The following is a 23,799-nucleotide window of genomic DNA, read 5'->3' as shown; positions in this document are numbered from 1 at the left end:
GTGCTTATCTGTGTGTGTCTACACGTGTGTGTGCGTGTGTGTACAGTGCCTCCCTGGTGCCCGTCCTTGGCATCCTTAGTTCTTTTAAGAAAGTCCCTCCACTGAGGAGTCCCTGTGAGTGCCCCCCTGCACTTTCAGAAGGGAGAGGGCAAACAGGTGAACAGCCAGACAGAAAGAGATAAAAATGTGACTTAATCACAGGCATTTTCTCTCCTCTTCCTCTGTTGTGATGGAGTGGGAAACACTTTAGTGTCTGAGCCAGCAGGGTATTGGGACCCTGCTCCACCCTCATTCTGGTCTTCAGTGCAGGTGAGTGCCCCGATGCCATGCCCTGCCCAGTGAGACTCTTGCCAACAGATGTTCCAGTACCTGCTGCTGCTAAGTCACTTCAGTCGTGTCCGACTCTGTGTGACCCCATAGACGGAAGCCCACCAGGCTACCCCATCCCTGGGATTCTCCAGGCAAGAACACTGGAGTGGGTTGCCATTTCCTTCTCCAATGTGTGAAAGTGAAAAGTGAAAGTGAAGTCGCTCCGTCGTGTCCGACCCTTAGCGACCCCACGGACTGCAGCCCACCAGGCTCCTCCATCCATGGGATTTTCTAGGCAAGAGTACTGGAGTGGCTTGCCAGTGCCTTCTCCGTCCAGTACCTGGTGCTGGGTCAAATGCATACGATGAATGAATGGGTGAATGGGTGAATTAATGAATGGTTAGCTAAGAAGATGAATGCATAAAAAGTCTATTATTCCTATTGCAACTATTCTGTTCATTCAGAAGAACAAAGGAGAGCGTCTCAGAATCACCTGTGCCAGGAGCTTTCACTGAGTCTGGCTCTGATCTCCCTGGAAGCTTCTAATATTTTTCTTTTCCTTTTGACAGAACACCTCGCTTCTTTGGCTGAAGCGTATAATTTCCTACCTAGGACTTGAGTGTTGCCTCAGCCCTCACTGGCAAGAATAAGACAAGAGGTGTGAGGGTTTCCTGAGCCCGGGGTGTGGTCTGGGGGCGGCAAGGCCTGTCCCCTGTCGCCCCCACCCCGAGATTTCCCAGCGTTGGTGCCCCTGAGTGGCCCCAGTGGGACCTGCCTGGGACTGACTGACAAGAGGCCTCTGGGAATACCTCCAGCCCTCCTTTTCCTCTGCCTCCACTCACCCAGGGAGGGGAGCAGATTGAGAACATATTTAGATGTGTTCATTGTTGCTTTAAAAAATCTCCTCTGTAATTAGGTACTCCGGGGGTAGTCAACCACGAAAAGCCACAACCAGTGCTGTCAAGTCCCATAAAACAAAAGAGAAACCAATTAATCAAAACGAAGAAGAGGCTGGCTGAGTCTCAGCACCTGTCTGAGCCACTCACACCTCCAACCACCCAAGTGGCAGCCTCGACTCTCAGGCAAGCCCCCTCCACCTGGGCTTTCCCAGAGCCTGTGTTGTGTTGACGCGAGGGCACTAGGCCCTTGACCACTCTCCCAAGAATCCAACTCATCAATTTTGAGGCCAGCAGCTTTGTTATATTCCCCCAGGAAAACTTCCAAAATGGACCCTTGAACCTATCTGTGGCAAGTAAAATAAAAAAAATCAGGTTCTTAGTCCTTTTTGCATTGGAGTGGCTCCTAGGATATATCTGAATCCACAGGAAAAGATTGGGGTGCAAAGACTTGCTTGGACTCCATCCTATGACCTGATAGCTTTTGAACTTTCTCTAGTCAAAGGTGAGTCTTAGGAGTGATGGCTAACAAACTGAGTGATTCCGGGGAGTGTGAGTTTCGGTGAGACTGCTTTATGAAGCCTCAGCTGTATTAGCATAACTGCCAAGAAGCATGGTCTCTCGTGACCACTAAGCACTCCCAAGCCACGTGGGATGAGTTCTTTCTCAGCCCTGCCTCTTCACGAAGGGGATGCTTCTGGGTACCAAGGGCCAAAGACAGGAGGCTGTGAGGCAGTCAATCCAGGCAGAGTACCATAAGGCTCTCCACCAAGTGTAGTCACCAAGTATTGTCTGACCCTGACCCAAGGAAGGACCTGCACCTTCCTGCATCTTCCAAACAACACCCCTTCTCATTGCCTTATGGGAGGGAGTCAGTCTCAACTGCCTAGCCTACAGCTTCCGCTGAGCAGCGACACAGCCCAGACTAGTCAGTATCTGATTGCCTCTTCCAGTGCAGGAAGGACACATCTCTCTGCTCTCTTGAAGTTTGGCATGTCCCCATGGCTAACTCTGGCCAATGATGTGAGTGGAGGTCCCATGCATCACATCGAAGGGGGAGTATTTACAAGCAGCAGTGCTGTTTCTCCTGCTCCTATTCCCCTCCCATGTTAGCTGAGGAGATCCGCATTTTAACTATATACAGTGATTCCGGGGACTTCCCTGGTGGTCCAGTGGTTAAGACTCCGTGATTCCACTGCAGGGGGCATGGGTTCAATCTCTGGTCAGGGAACTAAGATCCTACATGCCTTGAGATGCAGCCAAAAACAAATAAAAGCTCTTTTAAAAAATTATTTTTTTTCTTTTTCTTTTTTTAAATTATTTTTTAAAATTTATTTATTTTAATTGGAGGCTAATTACTTTACATATTGTATTGGTTTTGCCATACATTGACATGAATCTGCCCCAGGTGTACATGTGTTCCCCATCTTGAACCCCCTTCCCACCTCCCTCCTCATCCCATCCCTCTGGTTCATCCCAGTGCACCAGCCCTGAGCATCCTGTATCATGCATCAAACCTGGACTGGCGATTTGTTTCACATATAATATACATGTTTCAATGCCATTCTCCCAGATCAACCCACCCTCGCCCTCTCCCTCAGAGTCCAAAAGACTGTTGTATACTTAAAAAAGAAGTGACTCAGAGTAAAGTAAGGGTATGTCTCCCCCCAACAGTGAATCTGGTGGGCTCAGAACACCTCTCTTAAGTGGGAGAAAGAGGTCTGGGGCAAAGGGAACAGCACTTCTGAGGACCGAGAGTCAAGAACAAGGTACGTTTACTAGCACTTGGAGTTGACGTGAATCAATTAGGTAAGAAACCTCCTGCTTACAGAGCGAACTACTAGACGAACAGGGATCCGCTACTTAAGCCAGCCTTCCCCAACATTTTTGGCACCAGGGACCGGCTTCACGGGAGACAATTTTTCCATGAACCTAGGGGGGTGGAGGGGTGGTTTGGGGATGATTCAAGTGCGTTACATTTATTATGCACTTTAGGTCTATTATTATTACATCAGCTCCACCTCAGATCATGAGGCCTTAGATCCCGGAGGTTGGAGACCTCTGCTTTAAACAGTCTTTGAGACCTCCGACTCTCTCTGGGAAATGGTGGACTAAGAAAGCTGGGTCATTCTCAAGACATATTCCTCCACACCCATTTCAGATATGGCCAAGAGAGATCATGGGAAATGGGGAAACTTCTGGAGGGTGGAACCAGCGAGCCACAGCAAACACCGAATGAGCATGTTCCCCCCGACCCCGTCCTCCTCATCTGCCTCTCTAGGGTGACGACAGAATTCTATTGTCAATGACATAATATTTAGTTCTGTATCAGTTAGAGCTCACGATCACCAGCTCGGTTTTCCTCAGTCAGTGGCAAAAGCAGAAAGTAACTCTTGCATTACATACAACATAAGGCCATGTGCTACGGTTGATCAACTAAGAAGTGTGTAGCTTTGTGCATTTGCCAGGATATTCCACAGAACCTCTCCACAGATACACTCAACAGCATCATAATCAGACAGTCCTGGCCTTCATTCTAGATCTGTTATTTCTAGCTGTGTGTTCAACCTAACCAGAACCTGCCCAGATTTTAAATTACATTTAACAGAAGAAGATGAAATGGTTGGATGGCATCCCTGACTCCATGGACATGAGTCTGAGTAAGCTCCGGGAGTTGGTGATGGATAGGGAAGCCTGGCATGCTGCAGTCCATGGAGTTGCAAAGAGCTGAACACGAGTGAGTGACTGAACGGAATGAAAGAAGAAAAAGTAACAAATCTCGGCAAATTATCTTTCTAGTCCCCTCTACAAGCCTTGTGGTGAACAAGGTCAGCCTGGAAATAAAATAAATTATAAGAAAGAGAGCAGAGAAGGAGATAGCAGCAAGCCTAGGAATGATCTAAAACTCCTGTCAAAATGAGAAAGTTCACCCTAAGTATGCAAACACAGGAAAAATGTTCTGGTAGGTCAGAGTACTGACTACATGCAATTCAAAGCGACAGTCTTCTGAAATATTGCATCTGGGTGAGAAGAAGGTAAAAGTTAAGGAAGAATCTTTGGAGATTGGCTGATAAAAAGAACAACCACAGCAAGCAGGGAATGGGGCCCTATAAGACAAAAGAAAACAAAAATGTCTAAGGACATTCATCTCTTTCCTAATAATAATATCTGTTAGATAAATTCCATTTTCTATACTAGTAGAAAAGATACCGTTACAATAGGAATCTGATCACTTCCACCAGTCATAAAATAGATAAGAGACTTCCCTGGTGGTCCAATGGTTAAGAATTCACCTTGAAATGCAGAGGACTCTTGTTCTATCCCTGGTCAGGGAACTAAGATCCCACATGCCTTGGAGCAGTGGAGCCTGCAGCCAAACAGATAAAGAAAACAGATAGAAAGAATAGTAATAAACACATAGGAATCTGCTGTTAAAAAATGTAAGATGAGACTTCAAACACCTCTGCTAGTAACAATTCTCTTCCAATCCCGCACAGAAATAAACATGAAGCAAAAGAAAACTGAACACGACACTCTGAACTGAGTTAGATTTAAAAACACATTTGTGGTTATTTAAAAAAAAAAAACATACACCTTGAAACAGAACTTCAAAACATTAAAAAGAAGTGGAAAAAGGGAGACAAATTTAGAGAGAATTCACTGAACACTGGAAAGATGTGGAAAAAAAGACAAAATGAAGACTAAAGTACAAGATGCCTAGGAAAGAGGAGCCAAAACAAGACTTACCAAAGGCATGGATGAAAAAGGCACGAGGCAAACAAAAGAATAAAAATGAGCTAGTGAAAGCAAAGCAAGTCATATAGAATGTGGCGGCACTGGAAGACAGGAAAGAAAAAACAGCGTCCCTATATTTAGAGCCCATTCGGGAAGATCCCCTGGAGAAGGAAATGGTAACCCACTCCAGTATTCTTGCCTGGAGAATTGCGTGGACGGAGGAGCCTGGTGGGCTATAGTCCATGGGGTTGCAAAGAGTCGGACACAACTGAGCGACTTCACTTTTTCACTTTCACTTTCAAGAGAAAAACAAAACCGTGGAAGATATCTAATATACAAAAATATAATTCAACCAAACTTTCTTTAAAAGAAGGTTGGATGGCACCTATCAAGACAGTCCAACAGGTACCTGGAAAATGTACTCAGCATGATCATCTCTGATGTCCTTGAAGAATTTACAGACTTCAAAAATAAAAATTATCAAGGCTTTCAAGCGAAAAGATAACTTACAAAATCAAAAGAATAAACTGTCAGGCTTCAAAAAAAATCAGGTTTCTAAAATAATAATAATAATAATAATACCATACAGAGCAAGGCAACGCTGGAACAGCATTTCCAAAAATCTCAAGAAAATAAAGGGCAGCTTGCAGAAAAGTTTACAGGTAGGCAGAGGCAGGCGCAGAGAAGCAAACCGATTCTCCCCAAGATCACATTCACCGGCAACAACATCTCAGGGCTCCCCACACCTAGGTTAGTGCTGTTTCAATCCACTCATTCATCCATTCACTTGTATATTGGGAAAAATCCACCAATCTTGAGGACAGAGAGGAGAAAGGAGGAGGGGAAGGGGATCGATAGTGATCATCAGCTAGAATTTCGAATTCAGTCTGTATCTATCCTGTGCCTGGGAAACTCAGGACTCTGCCTCCCCCCAGCCTTTCTAGTTTCCTTTCCTGCCGTGCCGTTACAGATGTGCTATGACCCCATCACTCTCCTGCCTCCCACTACGGGTGTGGTATGGCCCATCACTTTCCTGCACTCCCACGCAGGTGAGCTATGGCCCCTGAACCCCTCTGTGGAATCATCACCCACCATCACACTGGTGTTTCTACATCCATGCCTTTGTTCCAGGGGCACCCCCACACACACAAAGTATCTACCCTGTTCCAGTCTTGGCTCACGTTCTTCCAGCCCTGCAAGGACCAACAGGGGCCGTTTAGGACTCCTTCATTCACAGGCAATGGTTTCCTCTTTTAAACCCATTCTGCTTTTCTCAGGATCAGGATTCCTGGCACCTCTCAAGTGTTTGCTTGGCAGGAATCACTGCCTGGTTTCTGGAAGGCAGGCACCATTGTACTTATCTTTGCTCAACTAATACTTAAGTTTCATTGAAGTGGATAAATCCCTATGACTCAGACTTCTGGGCAGGTCGCTGAAGTCTTAGGAGGTTCCTTTGCCTCACCCGCAAAGCTTACGTGTGGGCATGTGTGCTCAGTTGCTCATTAGTATCCGACTCTTTGCGACCCCATGGACTGTAGCCCTCTAAGCTCCTCTGTCCATAGGATTCTCCAGGCAAGGATAGTGGAATGGATTGCCATTTCCTCCTCCAGGGGATCTTCCTGACCTAGAGATCGAACCCCAGTCTTCTGCATTGCAGGCAGATTCTTTACCACTGAGTCACTTGGGAAAGCCCTAATTAGCAGTCCTCAAGTTTTAGGAAATATACAGTTGCCGTGAAGTCCTGATAGCTCTTGATTGAGAAGCATCCTTTCCTGGTGACAGACTCCAGCTGGCAGAGATAGCATTGCCACCACCTTTCCAAGACTGGATGGCCCAACAGCTTAGCTGTCAGGGTTCCTAAGACTCTTGGCAGTGAGCAGCAGAGAGGGAGGAAAGCCATTGCCAAGGGCTGGCTCCTAGGAAGGGGAGATTCCTAACTTGGATGACCGGTCAGTGCCAAGAAGAGACTGTACTGGCCTGGGGTCATCTTGAGCTATGGGTCACGGCAAGAGAAACCTTGGATCTGGCACCAGCAGGAGACGGAAAAATAAGAACACAGCCCAGAGCTGCAAGACCTCTGGCTGGGCCAGCTGGCCTCTGCAAACAAAGAACTTGATCTTTCTTCTCTCTCAAGGTCACTCAATCATATCCTACTCTTTGCAACCCCATGGACTGTAGCCCTCCAGCTCCTCTGTCCATGGAATTTTCCAGGCAAGGATACTGGAATAGGTAGCTATTCCCTTCTCTAGGGCATCTTCCCAACCCAGGGATTGAACCTGAGTCTCCCACATTGCAGTTAGATTCTTTACTGTCTGAGCCACCGGAGAAGCCCCCTTGACCTTCTATCTTCCCCCAGTGAGGCTGAAAGAGACTATTAAGAGTCCGGGTGCTAAAGGCATCCTGTATGCCTCCTCCTCCTCCTGTTTGAGCAGAAAAGGAGTCAGGCTGGCAGAAGCCGAGGAGTGAGGGATGTTTCCTTGACCCCAGTGTACCAGTGAGACTTCTCTCTTGCCCCACTGGTGGCTAAGACCTAGCTCTACCTGGGTTACTTCTCCCTGGAGGAGAACACCCTACAGGTAAGAGATGAAACTTCCCAAGGCAAGATTTACAGTGCATCCTTCTCCTTGGTTCTGTAACATCCCCCCTCTCCTTACATCAGCCCAGCAGACTGTCCCAGTGGACTGGCCACGCCTCCTACGTGGGCCAACTGTGGTGCCCACAAATAGGCATTAAACACAGACATGTACGGTCCAGGACTCAGCCAATGGCCTGATGGATGGGAATCTTTCTCTGTGTCATCTTTACCAAGTTAGTTAGAATCGGTGATACTTTCAACCTAAGAACTGCTCTTGTGAAAGTAGTGAAAGTATTAGTTGCTCAGTTATGTCCAGCCCTCGGCGACCCCGTGGACTGTAGCCCGCCAGGCTCCTCTGTCCATGGGATTCTCCAGGCAAGAATACTGGAGTGGGTTGCCATCACCTTCTCCAGGGGATCTTCCCAACCCAGGGATTGAACCCAGATCTCCTGCACTGCAGATGAATTCTTTACCATCTGAACCACCAGGGAAGCCCAGAACAGCCCTGAAAAGGATGGAAAACTTGTGGACTGACGTCTTGATGCTTTGAGTGCGTCTCTCAGTGGTAAACTGGGCGGTCCCACCTCAGAGGTGGACTTGTGGGCAGCTCAGGAAGTGGGCCCAGGGCACCGTGCTTCTCAGATTGACTTGCAAGGCTTTAACTGCTGCTAAAACGAGTCTCAGTGGAGAGGGAGTCCTGGGCCACACTGAGGAGGGACATAGAGCCATTACTTCTCCCTGGAGAGTCAGAGGTATGCTTATCAGTAAGACTAACATGGAAAAGACGGTTCTGTGGAAAAGCTGCCTTTAGGCAAAATAGCCAAGTTTGCAAGTGGAAGTGGTCCATTGAGCAGCTCTCAGAGGGACCACCCTGGGTTTTGCATTGTCTTATTTTCTTTTCTTCTGTCTGAACAGCAGTTACATTGAGAAAGGGATTCACTGGGTGAGTGCCAAATTCAACATTCATGCAGATCCATCCTTGCTTCTGATGCAATCAATTCTGACCAATTAGTCACCAGGTGAGGTTGGCTCAAGTCTAACAAAACATGGCAGCACACTGGTGCTATGCATTCATTTCCCTGAGTGTTAGGCTTAGAGGTGGTCTGTGTGTGCTGACCTGGGGTGAGCAAAGTTCCACTGAGTAAAGCTGAGCACACCGAGGCCTGGTTCTCAGTGTTCAGCGGTTAACCAGAAGTCAGCAGGCAGAGAAAACCAAGAGAGTGGATCAGAACCATCAGTAGGCAGCTTAGAGCTTTGTTGCCCTCAGCCCAGAATTCCAGAGGTTCTCTGGCCTCCTCCCACTCCATCCTGGATCCCCCAGCCTACAGAGAGGCACAGGATAGAACACTCCCAGGTGGTGCTGGCTTCTCAGAGGCCGATCTCCGGCAAGCCGGGCCCACCTTCATTCTCTCTCCCTATAGTTCCCAGCTCACTGTTGCCATGGCGACCGGATGCCTTCTGAGCTCTTGGAGTCCAGCCCTCAAACACCTTGGTGTAGTCAAGCCCACTTGCTCCCCTGGCTCCCAAGAGTGTGGAAATATCTAAGCTGGATTTCTGGAGCCAAATGGCACAGGGGTCTCCTTGCCACAATCCACAGGGTGGTCAGATCCTGGTGTGGGGGTGGTGGTCTCTGGTTCGGCAGAGGCCTATGCACCTGTTCTGTCATTTCTAGAAGAGCAGATCTAACTTCAAACCTTGTGTTACAGGCAAATACGGCAGCACCCAAATGGGCTGGTGGGAGGGGTGAGCGTGGGCCCATGAGTGCCTGGGGTTCAGCTAGCAGCAGGGCCCAGAGCAAGGCTGAGGGCAGACAACCCAGCAGAACAGTGCTAGGGGTGGCAGACCACAAAGCCCACCCGGAACCAGAGAGCCGAAGCAGGACTCTTGCAATTGACCCGCCGCTTCATTCAGTCACCCACTCCCACTGTTACCCCTCAGGCCTCGTCATCACCAGAAGCTCATGCCTCCTGTGCCCTGTCTCCACCCATCACGCTGATCAAAAGGCTCTAGTCCTCTGCCCTGATGTTTTGGCCCTGGTAGACCTTTTACCCAGACTCCTCACTGGCTGACACATGTGCCTTTGTGAGTGTTAGAACCCCTGTCTGGCCTTGTTCTCTTCTTGGGGCGCAGGCACCACTGGCCCATCCTCTAGAATTCCCCCCAAGCCCCCTGCCCCCAGCTGCCATTGCTCCTCTTCCTCCTTGGATCTGGGGGTTGAGCAGCTGGGTTGCCACCTCTACCACTGCCCTCCTTGCTGAGCCCCCGAAAACTGGCATCAGGATGGTCACTTCTCCAGCTCTGATCTCAGCAGCCGGCTCCAACACTCCCCACCCCCATAGCATTTACACACCTCGCCTTATTCTCTGCCTCAGACCCGATGGAGACTGCGCTGGGCGGCAGGAATGGCCCCTCCCAGCCTAGTCCCAGGGAATGCCATCTAGACAGAATGAAGTAATCCATCCCGTGTTCTTTCCGTGGGTCTGGGATGCTCCCCACAGGGCTCTGGCCTTGTCTCCATCTTGTTGAGGGGGATCCCAAGGCCTCTGAGGCTGTGTGGGTACCAGCATCAGGCAGCAGCATCCTCATCCCACTTCTCTGAGCTCTAGAGATGGCTGTGGAAGATACTCTGAAACCAGACAGGCTGCGCCTGCTCACACGTCCTCACAAAGGGTGACCAACTGACCTCATCTGCCCTGGACGGAGGGGTTTCTTCACAGGCCTTTCTGAGCTAAAACTGGAACAGCCCTGGGCAAACTGGGATGTCTGGTTACCCTAATACACTGGATGGCCCTGCTTCCTGAATCACTGAGCAGGGATCGCATATGCCCACCTGCATGCATCTGTGACTGAATACCCCACCTGAAGTCTGTGACTCTGGGCGGATTTTGCTCCTGGACAAGGCCAGCCCCTCCCCTGCTGGGTGACAGATGCCACTTGTTATTGCCTATTCAAGATGTCACTTCTGAAATACATCCCTCCCACTCAGGCATAATCGATTTGCCCTTTGTTACTGGACCATTCCTATCAGCATATCACATTCCTATCAGCAGATCATGACTATCACATGTATTGTGATTTCCCACATCAAAAAAAAGAAGACTCTCTTTACATCACACTCCTTTCGAGCTTCCTCCCTCATTCTGCACTCCCCTTCACTTTAGAACTCTGGAGGGTTGTCTGTACCTGCAGTCTCCTTTTCCTCTTCACCCTTTTTTAAATAATAAAATATTATTTTCACAATCCTTTTTAACTTTTATTAGGGAACATTTCAAACATCTTCCCGAATAGTGAAACGAGCGTAATGAACCCTCATCTTCCCATCAGTTTGCTCAGATCCTGTAGCAGCACAACGCAGGCATCAGTCATTCTCTCTTGCATCCATCAGTCGGAAGGGCTTCTCCAAATCGCCCCTGCCAAGCTCACAGTGACCTCCACGTTGTGGATATACTGTGGTCACTTCTCAGGCTTTATCTCCTCTGACCTCTCACACCTTATTACAGCTGATGACTCTCTCAGAAACACAGATTTTTTTCTTTTCCCCACTTGACTTTCAAGATGCCACGCAGCCCTGCTTTTCTTGCTTCCTGGCTGCCCGCTCCTGACTGGTCTCGTCTGCAGGTCCCTCCTCGCCTTCCCGCCCTCGTCTCTTTCCCAGAGCCTCTGCTCCCCTGGGAAGCCTCACCCACCCTGGGGAACCCATGTCACCCAGCATCCGGCTTCCTGTACCAGAAACTCCCACGGTTACATCCCCAATCAGGACATCTCCCCTGAACTTGTCCACACGGTTGATTAAGAAGCTTCTAAAACTTAATATGAAGCCAGACTGAATTCACATCAGCCTCAGCCTCTGCCAAGACCCCAGTCCTCTTGCTGATATCATCTTCCTAATGCCTCAGGTCACAAGTGTTATGTTTTCCATTCCACCTGGAGTGCCAGCCAGATTCCCAAGTGGTCCCCAGGCCCCAGGTGGTCCAGCCCCGCTCTGACCTCACCCCCTCCTGCCCATAGCCTTGCCCCATCTGTTCCAGCCTCACAGCTATCCCTGTGCCAGCTGGTAGGGTGGGGGCAGTGGGCAGCTGTTCCCGCCACCTGGGAGACCCTTCCCCCAAGTTCCAGAGGACTTGACCGTTCACCTCCTTCGGTCTTTGCTCAAATGCCACTTTTATTCTCGAGCATCTGGATGTTCTTTTCAACAACTGCAGCTCCTCCTGCATTCCCTGCCTCATTTTGCCCCATAGCTTTTAACTCCCTGACATGCTTGGCTGGCATGCAGCAGTTGCCCAGCTTACATGCCGACCTGGGCAGCAGTGCCTGCCTCCTCCAAAGGGGACTCACTTTGAGGCTCCTATCTGTCAGGAAAGAATCTATCGGTCCGTCCTTCTCTTCACACACACACGGGGGTGGAAAGGACTGAGGACACTGCAGGTTAGCACAGGTGTACCTGCCGTCACTGCCGCTCAGGACTCTAGGCCTGGTGTGGCCTGGGCTACCCTGGTGGAGGTCATAGGAATACAGTATGGTCACATGGGGCTTTGGGAAAATAGTCTTCAGGCTCTCTCCTGCAGACTCAAAAAGAACCACCCTGTTTGAGATCTTCAACCAAACTGCCCAAATAGCAGAGGGTCTCCATAGGGGTGTTCATTGAGACAGACTTTGAAAAATTATCTAAGGAGGCTGAGCTTCCTCTCTGGAAGGACAGACCCTACTCATCTGGAGTAAATGCTCCAACTCCTGATTTGTCTTCTTTTTTTTAAAAAAAAAAAAAACTAAAAGTATATACGAAGTATGCCATATATATGTATTACATACTTTACATATATTACCATTTTAAATTGACTTACAGTGTGGTGTCAGTTTCTGACCCATCTTCTTTTTATGGCTTCCTCTATTGCAACATGTGTCTTCTATGAAAGAGCCATCGCTCACCAAGTGCTCACGACGTGTGGGTCTCACCGACCCACCACCCACACGCCACCTCAGCCCCTCCGTCCTCACGAGGCAGGATGCGTGGGGCTTGAGCAGCATCTTTGGAAGCAGGTATGAATGTAACGTCACGAGACACCCAGAGCCAGAAGCACCCCATTGAGCTGCTCCCCAATTCCTGACCCGCAGAAATGAGATAAGAAATGTTTATTATGGGTTGAAAATGCTCCCTTCTCATTTCTTTCACAGTGATGGGAACTTATCCCAAATCAGATGACACGGAGGTCGCACATCCCAGGCTTGAGTTGATATGAGTGTGTCTAGGATGTCTAGGATTGTGTCTTTTACCGGAAAACCCCTTCCCAAGTCATCTGGTCCCAATTTGATTCTGCAACTCTCAGTAGCCACAAATGCCACCTGAATCCTCAATAAACTTTATTTAGACACAAAGAGACACAACAGAAAATACATACACAGATACAGATTTTTTTTTCTCTATAGGATGAACAAACATCACATAGGGAATTTAAAAATTGGGTGCACGGAATGTAAAAAAAAAAATTCGCAAAGTTCCTTGTTCACTCACACTTGGAACAAACACATATTTCAGAGGAAGACAGGGATACACCATCCCTACAACAGAATTCACAGTTGTCTATCACAGTACACAGGTGTTAGGAAGGTAATCAAAGGGCTGGGGATCCAGTTACTCTTGGTATGACAGGATGCTCACAAGACTAGTAGAACTCTGTTGAAACAAAAGACAGGATCGAGGATGCCACACCCCCTGCGCAGATGCTCTGCAAGCTGTCGGCTAGGTCATAAAGCAGCTCAGCAGAAATGCCACGTTAGGGTTCAGCTTGCGGCTGGAAGGTCTGTGTAACCTCTACCTTCGTGTCCCCATCACGGAGAGTTTACATAGACACGCTTAGGACGCTGAAACTCTCGACATGCATGCCGGCTTCAACACCCCCCAGGACAGAACATTGACATAGATGGATTAAATGTGGCTTTCAAACGGAAGAGGAATAATAGCCAAGAGGAGAAGGAACACTTTGCATCCGTCAGCAGTGTTTCCCGCCATGCCGCCTGTGGTCCCCACCCACGGGGAGCCACGGGCATCTGTGTCCTGCTCCACGCCGTGGGCGGGGCAGGACGCATGCCTCTTGGGAGTCTATTATTGCCTTCTAAAGTCACACCTGTGAAGCCACGCATGTCATCAGGGTAAGCAGCCATGGAACCACCCAACTTATCCTGTCCCGGACCAGCCTCTGGCCTCCACACCATCTTCGCCTTTCAGATGGGGGTTCCCTAGGCAACCTCTGTATTTTAGTAAAAAATGGTTTCCACTGTACCCTTCGTGTGTCCTCTTCCTAATGTGACAAATCCAGATGAGATGAAGTTATGGAGATCAGGTCCTCCACTTCGGTAAGCATCCTTCCCATAATGTCCTGCAAGAAGACGGGGCAGAATTACCTGGCGCATACAGGACACCAACAAGGAGACAAACGCTGCCGTTCCAGTTCACTCGACAATGGCGGTGAACTTAACTTCCAATCAGCAGCTAAGTTAGAAGGTAGAAGCAATCAAGGAAGATATATATATATATATATATATAATATTATTTTATAAATTTATATATAATATATATTATAAATATATAAAGTATATATGAAGTATGCCATATATAATATATATTACATACTCTATATATTAAAATTTAAATATATACACATATATATTGTGTGTATATATATATATACACACACACACACACACACATACACGCACACATAACTGCAACAAAGAAGAAAGTTCTGGGAAGCTTATGTTGAAAGCAGAGGTGGGGGAAAGGGCTTGACTTTGGCATTTCTGACTGAGCACATCAGCACTTCAGTCTGAACTGAACTTGTCCTACCATCCTTTGCTTTGTCCCAGCTTCCTTCTTTCTTTTTCTTGTCTTATTCCTTTGGTTTCTTTCTTCCTGAAGCATAGAAATGTGGTTCTGATCGAAATGCTCTGTGTGTGTGTGTGTTTATGAATCATACCTCATCCTATGAACTACAGCCTTGTGGCTTAGGAGAAATCCAACGTCACCAAGGCTGACAAGTAGGGCGGTGGCTCTGAAACACTGGGAAAATATTTATGTGCTTTTCTCTTTCAACTTTCTGCAGTAAGATTTTATCCCTCGTCAGCCTCCTCTCTCCATCTACCTGTGGGGTTGGGGTGAAGAAAAGTCTTAGACCCTGGGAGAAGACATGCAAAGAGAAAAATAGTTACTGTTCTGCTTCTGACATTTGATGTAGGATTTCACAGGACCCCTGAAGTACAGGCATTATAAAGAAAGAAAGACCTCTCTAAATGCCATCTTGAAGTATGTACAAGTGAAAGTGGAGAAAGCCACACATACGTCATGTTGCCACAAGCCCATGTTAAAAACTGTACTTAACAATTATACACTGAGAAGACTACCTAAGATGTAAAGGTAAGTGAAGAAGTGGAAGAAAATACTATAGTAAGTATGACCACAATTCTGTAAAAAAAAAAAAAATACAAACCAGTGTAGTTTAAAACAACAACAACAACAAAACAAGATTGAAAGAAAACACTGATAGCAACTACCGCCTTTAGATAGTTGGAACACGAGTTTTATTTCTTCTCTCCTTTCAGCTTTTCTGTATTTTCCAAGATTTTTCCTATAATGAGCATGTCATTGTAAATAGGTGAAACATATTTCTAACGGGAAAATGTACAATAAATGTAGATAACCTAAATCACATTTTTCCTTAGTGATGCATCCTCTGCATTAGATATCAAAACTGTGTACATGTTGGATTCCTCCTGAAGCTTCTAAAAATACAGATGTCCTAACACTGCTCCAGGGATTCTGATTCAGTTCATCAGGACTTTTTTGTTGTTTTGGTTTTTGTTTAAGGAGGTCTCCAGGTCATTCTCATGTGGCTCATACAATAAAGAATCTGTCTGCAATGTGGGAAGCCCAGGTTGGATCCCTGGGTTGGGAAGATCCCCTGGAGAAGGCAATGGCAACCCACTCCAGTATTCTTGCCTGGAGAATTTCAAGGACAGAGGAGCCTGGCCGGCTACAGTCCATGGGGCTGCAAAGAGTTGGACACGACTGAGTGACTAACATTTTCACACAGGGAAGAAGAACCACTGCCCTAGAGTAAACATATGAACAACCGAATTTCAGTTTGCTCATGGGCGGGGCAATGAGCGTCTGCTGGAGTCCTCGAGGGGGCCTTGCCCCGCCCTCTGTTTAGGTCCTGGACCCCAGCATCCTTCCTCTGAAGAGTGGAGTCTGGCTGGACCAGTTTCTTCCTTCTCCCAGATCAGAGGGTCTCAACCCTGAGTGTGCATCAGAAAAAACAGGAGGGCAGGTTAAAGCCTGCTGGGCCCCACCCCCAGAATTTCTGAGTCAGTTGATCTGGGATGGGCCTCAAGAGCTTGCATTTCTATCCCGTCACCCTGATGATACTGCTGCTGCTGAGTAGGTCCAGACTCTGAAATCTGTAATCCAAGTGTATCAGGAATATAATAAAGAATTTTACCACTGTCTCCCATACGTCCTCCACTCTGGAATAAATACCTCCTTCCTTGGGGCACACAGCTTTCCACGAGGAACTTTCTGGCTGTAAAAGACTGTAGTCACAACCCAGAATTTTGTAGAAAAGAATTATTGGAGCTGAACTAAGAGGCTTCTGCCCGTATCCCAAGCCATGTCACGACTCCAGAAACCCAACTCTCATCCCGGAAAAATGCAACTTCATTGAGGGCTGGAGGAGAGGACAAGGGAGTGTGGAGGGGTACAGTACAAGCCCCAAGAAGAGGGGGACCCCTGTCCTGTAACAAGTTACTTCCCCCACTGCCCCTCCAACAACAGAAAAGTAAGAAATGGAAGTAGCAATTCCAAACCCTCATAAATTTGGACCTCGTTAATTCAGAACCTCTGATACATCTTGCAGAGTTTGGTTTATTTTTGTGCTCCTTATAGATTTTTGATAAACAAATCAATACTGAGAGAGATGGCACATAAAACAGTACCTTTCCTACTTGAAATCATTCTTATCTGTCAGCTGGAACAAGGTCCCTCAGGGCTAAGTGCTGCTTACTGCTTTGTGGCTGAGCTTGATTGAAAGCCAACTCAATCACCCAGTCCCTACTGTGGGCCAGACAGAGGGACAGAGCCTCTGAAAACATGGTTTCATCTGTGTGACACAACAGCAAACATTCTGTAGCATTATGCAGTTTACCAAGATCATTCATACACAATTTTCTTAAAGTTTTAATCATTACTGCATTGTAAGTTCTCTATTATTAAAATATTATTCTCCCATTTTATTGGTAGAAAAACTGAGGCCAAGGGTAGGAAGTTGGAAGATGACCGAGCCATCACTAGCATCCCAGTCTTCTTCTTTTTTTTTTTAACTTTTTATTTTGTATTGGACTATAGCCAATTAACAATGTTGTGATAGTTTCAGGTGAACAGCTAAGGGATTCACCCATACATGTACATGTGTCCACTCTCCCCCAAACTCCCCTCCCATTCAGGCTGCCACATAATATTGAGCAGAGTTCCCTGTGCTCTACAGTAGATCCTTATTGGTTATTCATTTAAAATATACCAGTGTGTACATGACCATCTCAAACTCCCTAATTATGTCTTCCCGCTCAATCTTACCCCCTGGCAACCATAAACTCATTCTCTAAGTTGTGAGTCTGTTTTGTAAATAAGTTCATTTGTATCATTTCTTTTTAGATTTTCCACATAGCATCCTGGTCCTCTGACGCCAACCCCCTTCTCAGTTCTCTCTTGCACACCTGGCTTCATTTCCTCCTCACAAGAGCCCTGTGTAACAGTGATCAGTTTTCTAAGTTCATGGAGCTAGGCAGTGGTAGACTCCGGATCCCAACCAGGTGTACCCATCTCTACATCCACAATCTTTCTATAGCCCTCCCCAAGCCAGCTCACACCTCGGTCTGAACAAGTGTAGATGTGACTCTTCTCTGAGACTTGAGCCAGGACCCAGGGGAATCACTTCTCTTCTCTGCAGCCTTGACCCCATGACTTGATGCTGGACATCAAGGTAGAAGGCCACAGCAGCACAAATTTTGCCGAAGTTGCAGTTCCGGAGAAATGGCCCTGTACCCAGCAGAGCTCCAAGCAGAGGCTAGGGGGCGCTCTGTGAGCACACTCGAGTAGTGTGGATACACATTCACGTGCCAACACCACACACACACAGCCCCGATCATGTCCCACAAAGGTGGGGCTTCCCTGGTGGTCCAGTGGTTAAGAATTCACCTGCCAAGGCAGGGGACACAGATTGTATCCCTGATCCAGAAAGATGCCACTTTCCTCCAGGCAGCTAAGCCCGTGCGCCAAAACTACTGAAGCTCACACACCCCGAACCGTGCTCGGCAAGAGAAGCCCCCACAATGAGAGAAAGCCTACATGCAGCAACGAAGACTCAGCACAACCCAAGTAAATAGTTATATATATATTTTTTCCTTTTTTTAAAAAGAAAGCAGCTTTGAGTAAACAGAAAGTTTCTCTGTAAAAGAGATGTGCTATAAAAAATAGGAGGGGGGAAATGAGGTAATATCTGAATGATGACTTCAATAAAATTTAGGAGAATTTTGCATTGGTTAAATTCCACCCACAGCTATGGGAGTGAAACAAACCTAGACAGTTTGCCTGAGTGTAAGTACGGATAAGAGTACGGATACTGAAGAAATTGGTGAAGTCAATTACAATGAGAGAGACACACTGGGTACTCAGTGGGGAAGGACAGAGAGACAAGACAGGAGAAGAGATGAGGGAAAAAAAGGCCAACTCTAGAAGTTACTATCTATTTAAAATAAGATGCCCAGGAGAGAAACAGAAGGGATAATTCAGAAGCAACAATTAAAAGTTAATAGACTTTTTTTGAGCAGATAGAAGACTTTAATCTTTAGTCAAATATCAGACATATATTAGGAGGATCGATATCTAGGTATATACACTAGTGAAATGCCATTTAGAAAAAAAGGGAGAAATGCAAACCGACTTCATAAAACACTAGACCTACAGAAAGTGAAGCAACCTTTTAAAGACTTTTGAGACCGTTATTTCAGTAGACAGGAGAGGATGGAGGAGAGTCAGAATGGATGAAGGAGATGGAGAAGCACAAACTTCCAGTTATAAAATAAATAAATCCCGGGGGTATATAGTTCAGCCTGGGGAATGTAGTCAATAATAGTGTATTATGTTTGCACGGTGACAGATGGTAACTAGGCTTACTATAACCATCATTTTGCAGTGTATTATATACAAATGTCAAATACTAATATAATTTTGTATATCAATTATACCTCAATAAAAAAAATTCACGAAGTGCTTTTTTCTTGTTTTGTTGAGTTTGTTTCTTTGTCTGTATCTGCTTCTGGTTAAATAAATCATCTTCTAAAAGCAAAGGTACACTCCTTTTTGTTGAGCTTTAACAATTTGAGACTTCTGTATTAACCACTAATGAAAATAAAATCTGTGCTCATTCATAAACCAGAAAGTTAAACTATGATACTTCAAAAGCAGTCATGAAACTATAAGTCAATGAGTATAAACGGATGTTTATATTAATATCCAGAATACACAAATAACTTCAAATTAATAAGAAAGTAAGACAGCTCAATAGGAAAAAACAAAAGAAAACAGGCCAAAGAGAAGAAAAGGTAAGTCAAAGAGGAGAAAATCCAAAAGTCCAATATGCATAAAGTGGTGTTCCATCTCAAAAGTAATCAGGGAAATTCAAATTAAAACCATAATGAGGTAACATTTCGCATCCAGTAGACTGGCAAAAATAAAAATTCCTGGGACTCTGGGCATGTAGAGGCAGAAACAAGAACTCCTGCACGCTTCTGGTGGGAGTGTAAACTGGTGCAAGTGCTTTGGAAGGAACCCTGGTGATGGCTAATAAAGTTGATGATAGATGCACCGTAGAACCAGCAATTTCACCTTCATGTCTGTGCCTAAGATAAATCCTCAAATGTGCGGACAAGGAGATACATGCAAGGATGTTCATGAGCAATATTGTGTCTAATAAAGATAAACTGGGGAAAGAACTCTTGGGATAAATCAAGGTATATTCATATAATGTAACCCTATTCAACTGCACAGGTGAAATGAACCAGAGCTCTAAGTATCAACATGGAGCATTCTTAGTTGCAGTGTTAAGGACCACACTCAACTAGCTGAAGGTAAACAGGATGACATCATAGAGAGTAGTTTTAAAACCTGCAACACTCTCTCCTTCCCCTGCTGTAGCCACAAGTCCCTTCCCTATGCCTGCATCTCTGTCCCAGCCCAGGATGAGTTGAGAGAATAGCATCGACATACACATACTGTGTGTTCTCAGTCACTCAGTTGTGTCTGACTCTTTTGCAACCCCACGAACTATGGCCCACCAGGTCCTCTCTCCACAGGATTTCCCAGGCAAGAATACTGGAGTGGGTTACCATTTCCTTCGGGAGGGGTTCTCCCTGACTCAGGGATCAAATCTGCGTCTCCTGCATTGGCAGGTGGATTCTTTACCACTGAGCCACCTGGGAAACCCCAACATAAATACACTACCATGTGTAAAACAGTTGATTCCAAGCTGCTATATAGTATAGGGGGCTCAGTTGGTGCTCCGTGATGACCTAGCGGGATGGAATGGGGAAGGTAGGAGGAAGGTGTGAGAGGGAGGGGATGTATGTATACTTACAGCTGATTCATGCTGATGTACACCAGAAACCAATGCAACATTGTAAAGCAATTATTGTTCAATTAAAAATAAATTTAAAAAAACATATAACACACCACTACATTGTTTAAATATATGCATATACAGTGTTATATGCTAATGCTAAGTCACTTCAGTCTAGTCCGACTCTGTGTGACCCCATAGATGGCAGCCCACCAGGCTCACTCGTCCCTGGGATTCTCCAGGCAAATACACTGGAGTGGGTTGCCATTTCCTTCTCCAATGCATGAAAACGAAAAGTGAAAGTGAAGTCACTCAGTCGTGTCTGACTGACTGAGCGACCCCATGGACTGCAGCCTACCAGGCTCCTCCGTCCATGGGATCTTCCAGGCAAGAGTCCTGGAGTGGGTTGCCACAGTGTTATATAAGTACCAAGAAATTCTTGGATGTGATCAACACCGATAGTAGGAAACCAGATACTTCTGTGGACTTGTCTGACTCAAATAATTATTTTGTTTCTGAGACACCTATAGATAGACACATTGGTGGATGATGTATGAATACACAGATTATACAGACGATGGATAGACACATAGATGGAACTCTTGCCCAAGTATTTAATTCACTGCCAAATTATTCTCCAACAATAAAGGAAACAAACAGTTTCCAGTTTTTAAGAACTCAGAGACTAAAATATCCTCCAGTCTTCATTAGGAGAAGAAAAAAAGCTGCCTGATGATGAAATCTGTCAAGCAAGAAGTAAAACTATAGAATTTCTAAAGTCATGGATGCGCTTATTTGTAATCTATACAGTACACAAATCCAAAAATTCATTAAGAAAAGACCAGTGAATTAGATTATACATAACATTTAACAAATTGTCTTTATTGACAGAAATAAATTTGAGTAATATTGAAGTTGCCCTGGAAAATCTGGTATGCAAATGGGGCAATAAAATACATTACTGTGATAAAATAAAACCAGAAGTAGCTTCCTTTGTCGGGGGAACAGTATTCCATCGTTAGAGCCTGCTTGCAAAGGATCGCTTTGCTCAGAACAGATGGGGGAGCTGGTCTCTGACAAGTTGGAAGGAAGCTTGACGGTGCTGACTGGGACCCTGCTCTGCAGCCACTCCACTGCTGATCTTCTTCACAGAAAACAGGCCATAGACCAACATCAAAACACATGTAATATCTCATCTAATGTGTGAGAAAGGGGTTTCCCTTTGTTTACAAAAAGCTCCATCATATCAATAATCCTGAGTGCGTGTGTGCTAAGTCACTTCAGTCATGTCCGACTCTTTGCAACCCTATGGACCACTGTAGCCCACCAGGATCCTCTGTCCATGGGGATTCTCCAGGCAAGAATACTGGAGTGAGTTGCCATGCCCTCCTCCAGGGGATCTTCCCAACTCAAGGATCAAACCCGCATCTCTTACATCTACCTGCATTGGCAGGCAGGTTCTTTACCCACTGGCACCATCTGAGAAGCCCTCAATAATCATAACCACCAACAATAATGATAATAATAAAAATATACTAGGGAAAATGAACAAGGAATATGAATAGGAAATTACCCTAACCTCCCCCAAATTTAGAAGTCAATGGAGATATAAAAATGTGATTAACCCTAACTCATCATTAACTGGGCTTCCCTGGTGGCTCAGCCGGTAAAGAATCTACCTGCAATGTGGGAGAACTGGGTTCGATCCCTGGGTTGGGAAGATACCCTGGAGAAGGAAATGGCTACCCACTCCAGGATCCTGGCCTGGAGAATTCCACGGACTGTACAGTCCACAGGGTTGCAAAGAGTCGGACACGACTGAGTGACTTTCACTTTCATCATTAAGAAAATGCAAATCAAAACATGAGCTATCTTTTTCAAAAAAGCAAATCGATTTGGCAAAACTGAAGCATTCAACGCAAAACGGAAGCATTCAACGCAAAACTGAAGCATTCAATGAGACTCAGTGCCAGGGGAATGAGCTCTCTCACTGCTGTCAGTGGGAGGATAAATTAGTGATGTCTCTTTGAAGAACAGGCCATTGACTCAATATCTCAGTGCTAGGAATTTCCCCTACATGTATGCTCTCAACTTTTTCCATAATATATGAACTAGGCTAGACAAGTTGCGGTGGTTTAGTCACTAAGTCGCGTCTGACTCTTGTGACCCCACGGACTACAGCCCACCAGGCTCCTCTTGCCACGGAATTTCCCAGGCAAGAGTACTGGCGTGGGTTGCCATTTCTTCCTCCAGGGGATCTTCCTGACTCAGGGATTGAACCCAGGTCTCCTGAATTGCAGGCAGATTCTTTACCAACTGAACCACCAGTGAAGCCCCAGGTAGGACTGTGAAGCACTGATTACAGTAGTTTCTGTCAATAGGGGGAATCATCCAAGTGATAGCATAGTACATAGTACATAGCTGTTAAAAAGGATAAGGGAGGGCTGCATTACATGCTGATGTGGGAAGAGCTTTAAGGTACAAAAAGTGGAGGAGAAAAACACAAAGGTTAGGGCAATGTTTCAGTATCATTCCTTTCATATAATGGGCTTCCCAGGTGGCTCAGTGGTAAAGAATCCACCTGCGAATGCAGGAAAAGATCCCCTGGAGAAGGAAATGGAAACCCACTCCAGTATTCTTGCCTGAGGAATCCCATGGGCAGAGGAGCCTGGAGGGCTACAGTCCATGGGATCGCAAAACTCTGACTTAGCGACTAAAGGACAACAAAATAAAAATGAAAATACTATACACAGAGAGTCTATATAGAGACCCATTACAGGTAGGCTGCTTTATACTAACATTTTTTTTTTCTGCAAATAATCATGAAGCCAAAATACTAAAACTTTCTTTCCTTTGGAGAGAGAGTTTGGAAGGAAGGGATGTCTTTACCTTTGAAATTTTTTAAGATTTTTTTTTTTATATGGACCGCTTCTTAACATCTTTACTCATTACAATATTGCTTCTGTTTTCATTTTGCATTTTTTGGCCATGAGGCACGTGGGATCTCAGCTCCCTGGCTGGGGATTGAACCTGTACCTTCTGCATTGGAAGACGAAGTCTCAGCCACTGAACCAGCAAGAAAGTCCCTACCTCTGAGCTTTATCACTTCCTTTACTGTCTGAATTTCCTAAACATGTATACGTGTTATTTTTATTTTTGTACTGTTGACAGGTTATCTGGTATTAGGGAGTGCGATTAGGGGACATTCTTTGTTTTTCTCTTTGTACTTCCTCATATGAAAAAAAAAAACAAAACACCTCTAATAAATGTCATTTATAAAAAGAAGTATAGGGGCCAGGATGTGAGAGGGGGCCACTTTTCCTTGTGTAAATGACAAGGCATTTATCCAGCACAGACACTAATACCCACCTGGCAGGAGGGTGGTGAGGATTAAACGAGATCCTATGTGTCAATCGTTTCGTCTGATTCTCTGCACCAATAAGCCTCAATATTTGGGAGCTGCTACTCACGTCGAGACCCTGGTCTTTCCTTTATCCCCTGCAGGGAACTCCCTAGGGTCCTCTTGTTCGGCATGTGCCTCAAGCTGACCTCCGGACAGAGAGAGTCAAGGGCAGGACTGCAGAGAGCTTGAGTTTTCCTATTTGGCCTGAGAGTTCTTCCT

General features: G+C 45.9%; 1 protein-coding gene across 3 annotated transcripts in view; it reads right to left on the bottom strand.

Annotated features, from left to right (window-relative positions):
• SHISA6 (shisa family member 6) overlaps nt 1-23,799 on the bottom strand; it is a 261,715-nt gene that overhangs the window by 115,100 nt on the left and 122,816 nt on the right. For 2 of the 3 annotated variants that reach the window (XM_088828461.1, XM_055407298.2), the window contains exon 3: nt 13,794-13,889. The exons of the other annotated variant lie outside the window; for it this stretch is intronic. In XM_088828461.1, the coding sequence (XP_088684587.1) occupies nt 13,794-13,889 (96 nt within the window). The remainder of the gene's footprint in view (nt 1-13,793; nt 13,890-23,799) is intronic. 3 annotated transcript variants of the gene reach the window in all.

Source organism: Moschus berezovskii, chromosome 20 (genome assembly GCF_049115385.1).
Source record: "Moschus berezovskii isolate FMDL1 chromosome 20, NW_MosBer_1.0, whole genome shotgun sequence".
NCBI lineage: Eukaryota > Metazoa > Chordata > Mammalia > Artiodactyla > Moschidae > Moschus > Moschus berezovskii.
Note: the sequence above shows the minus strand (reverse complement) of the source record. Positions and strands in the feature narration are given on the sequence as shown.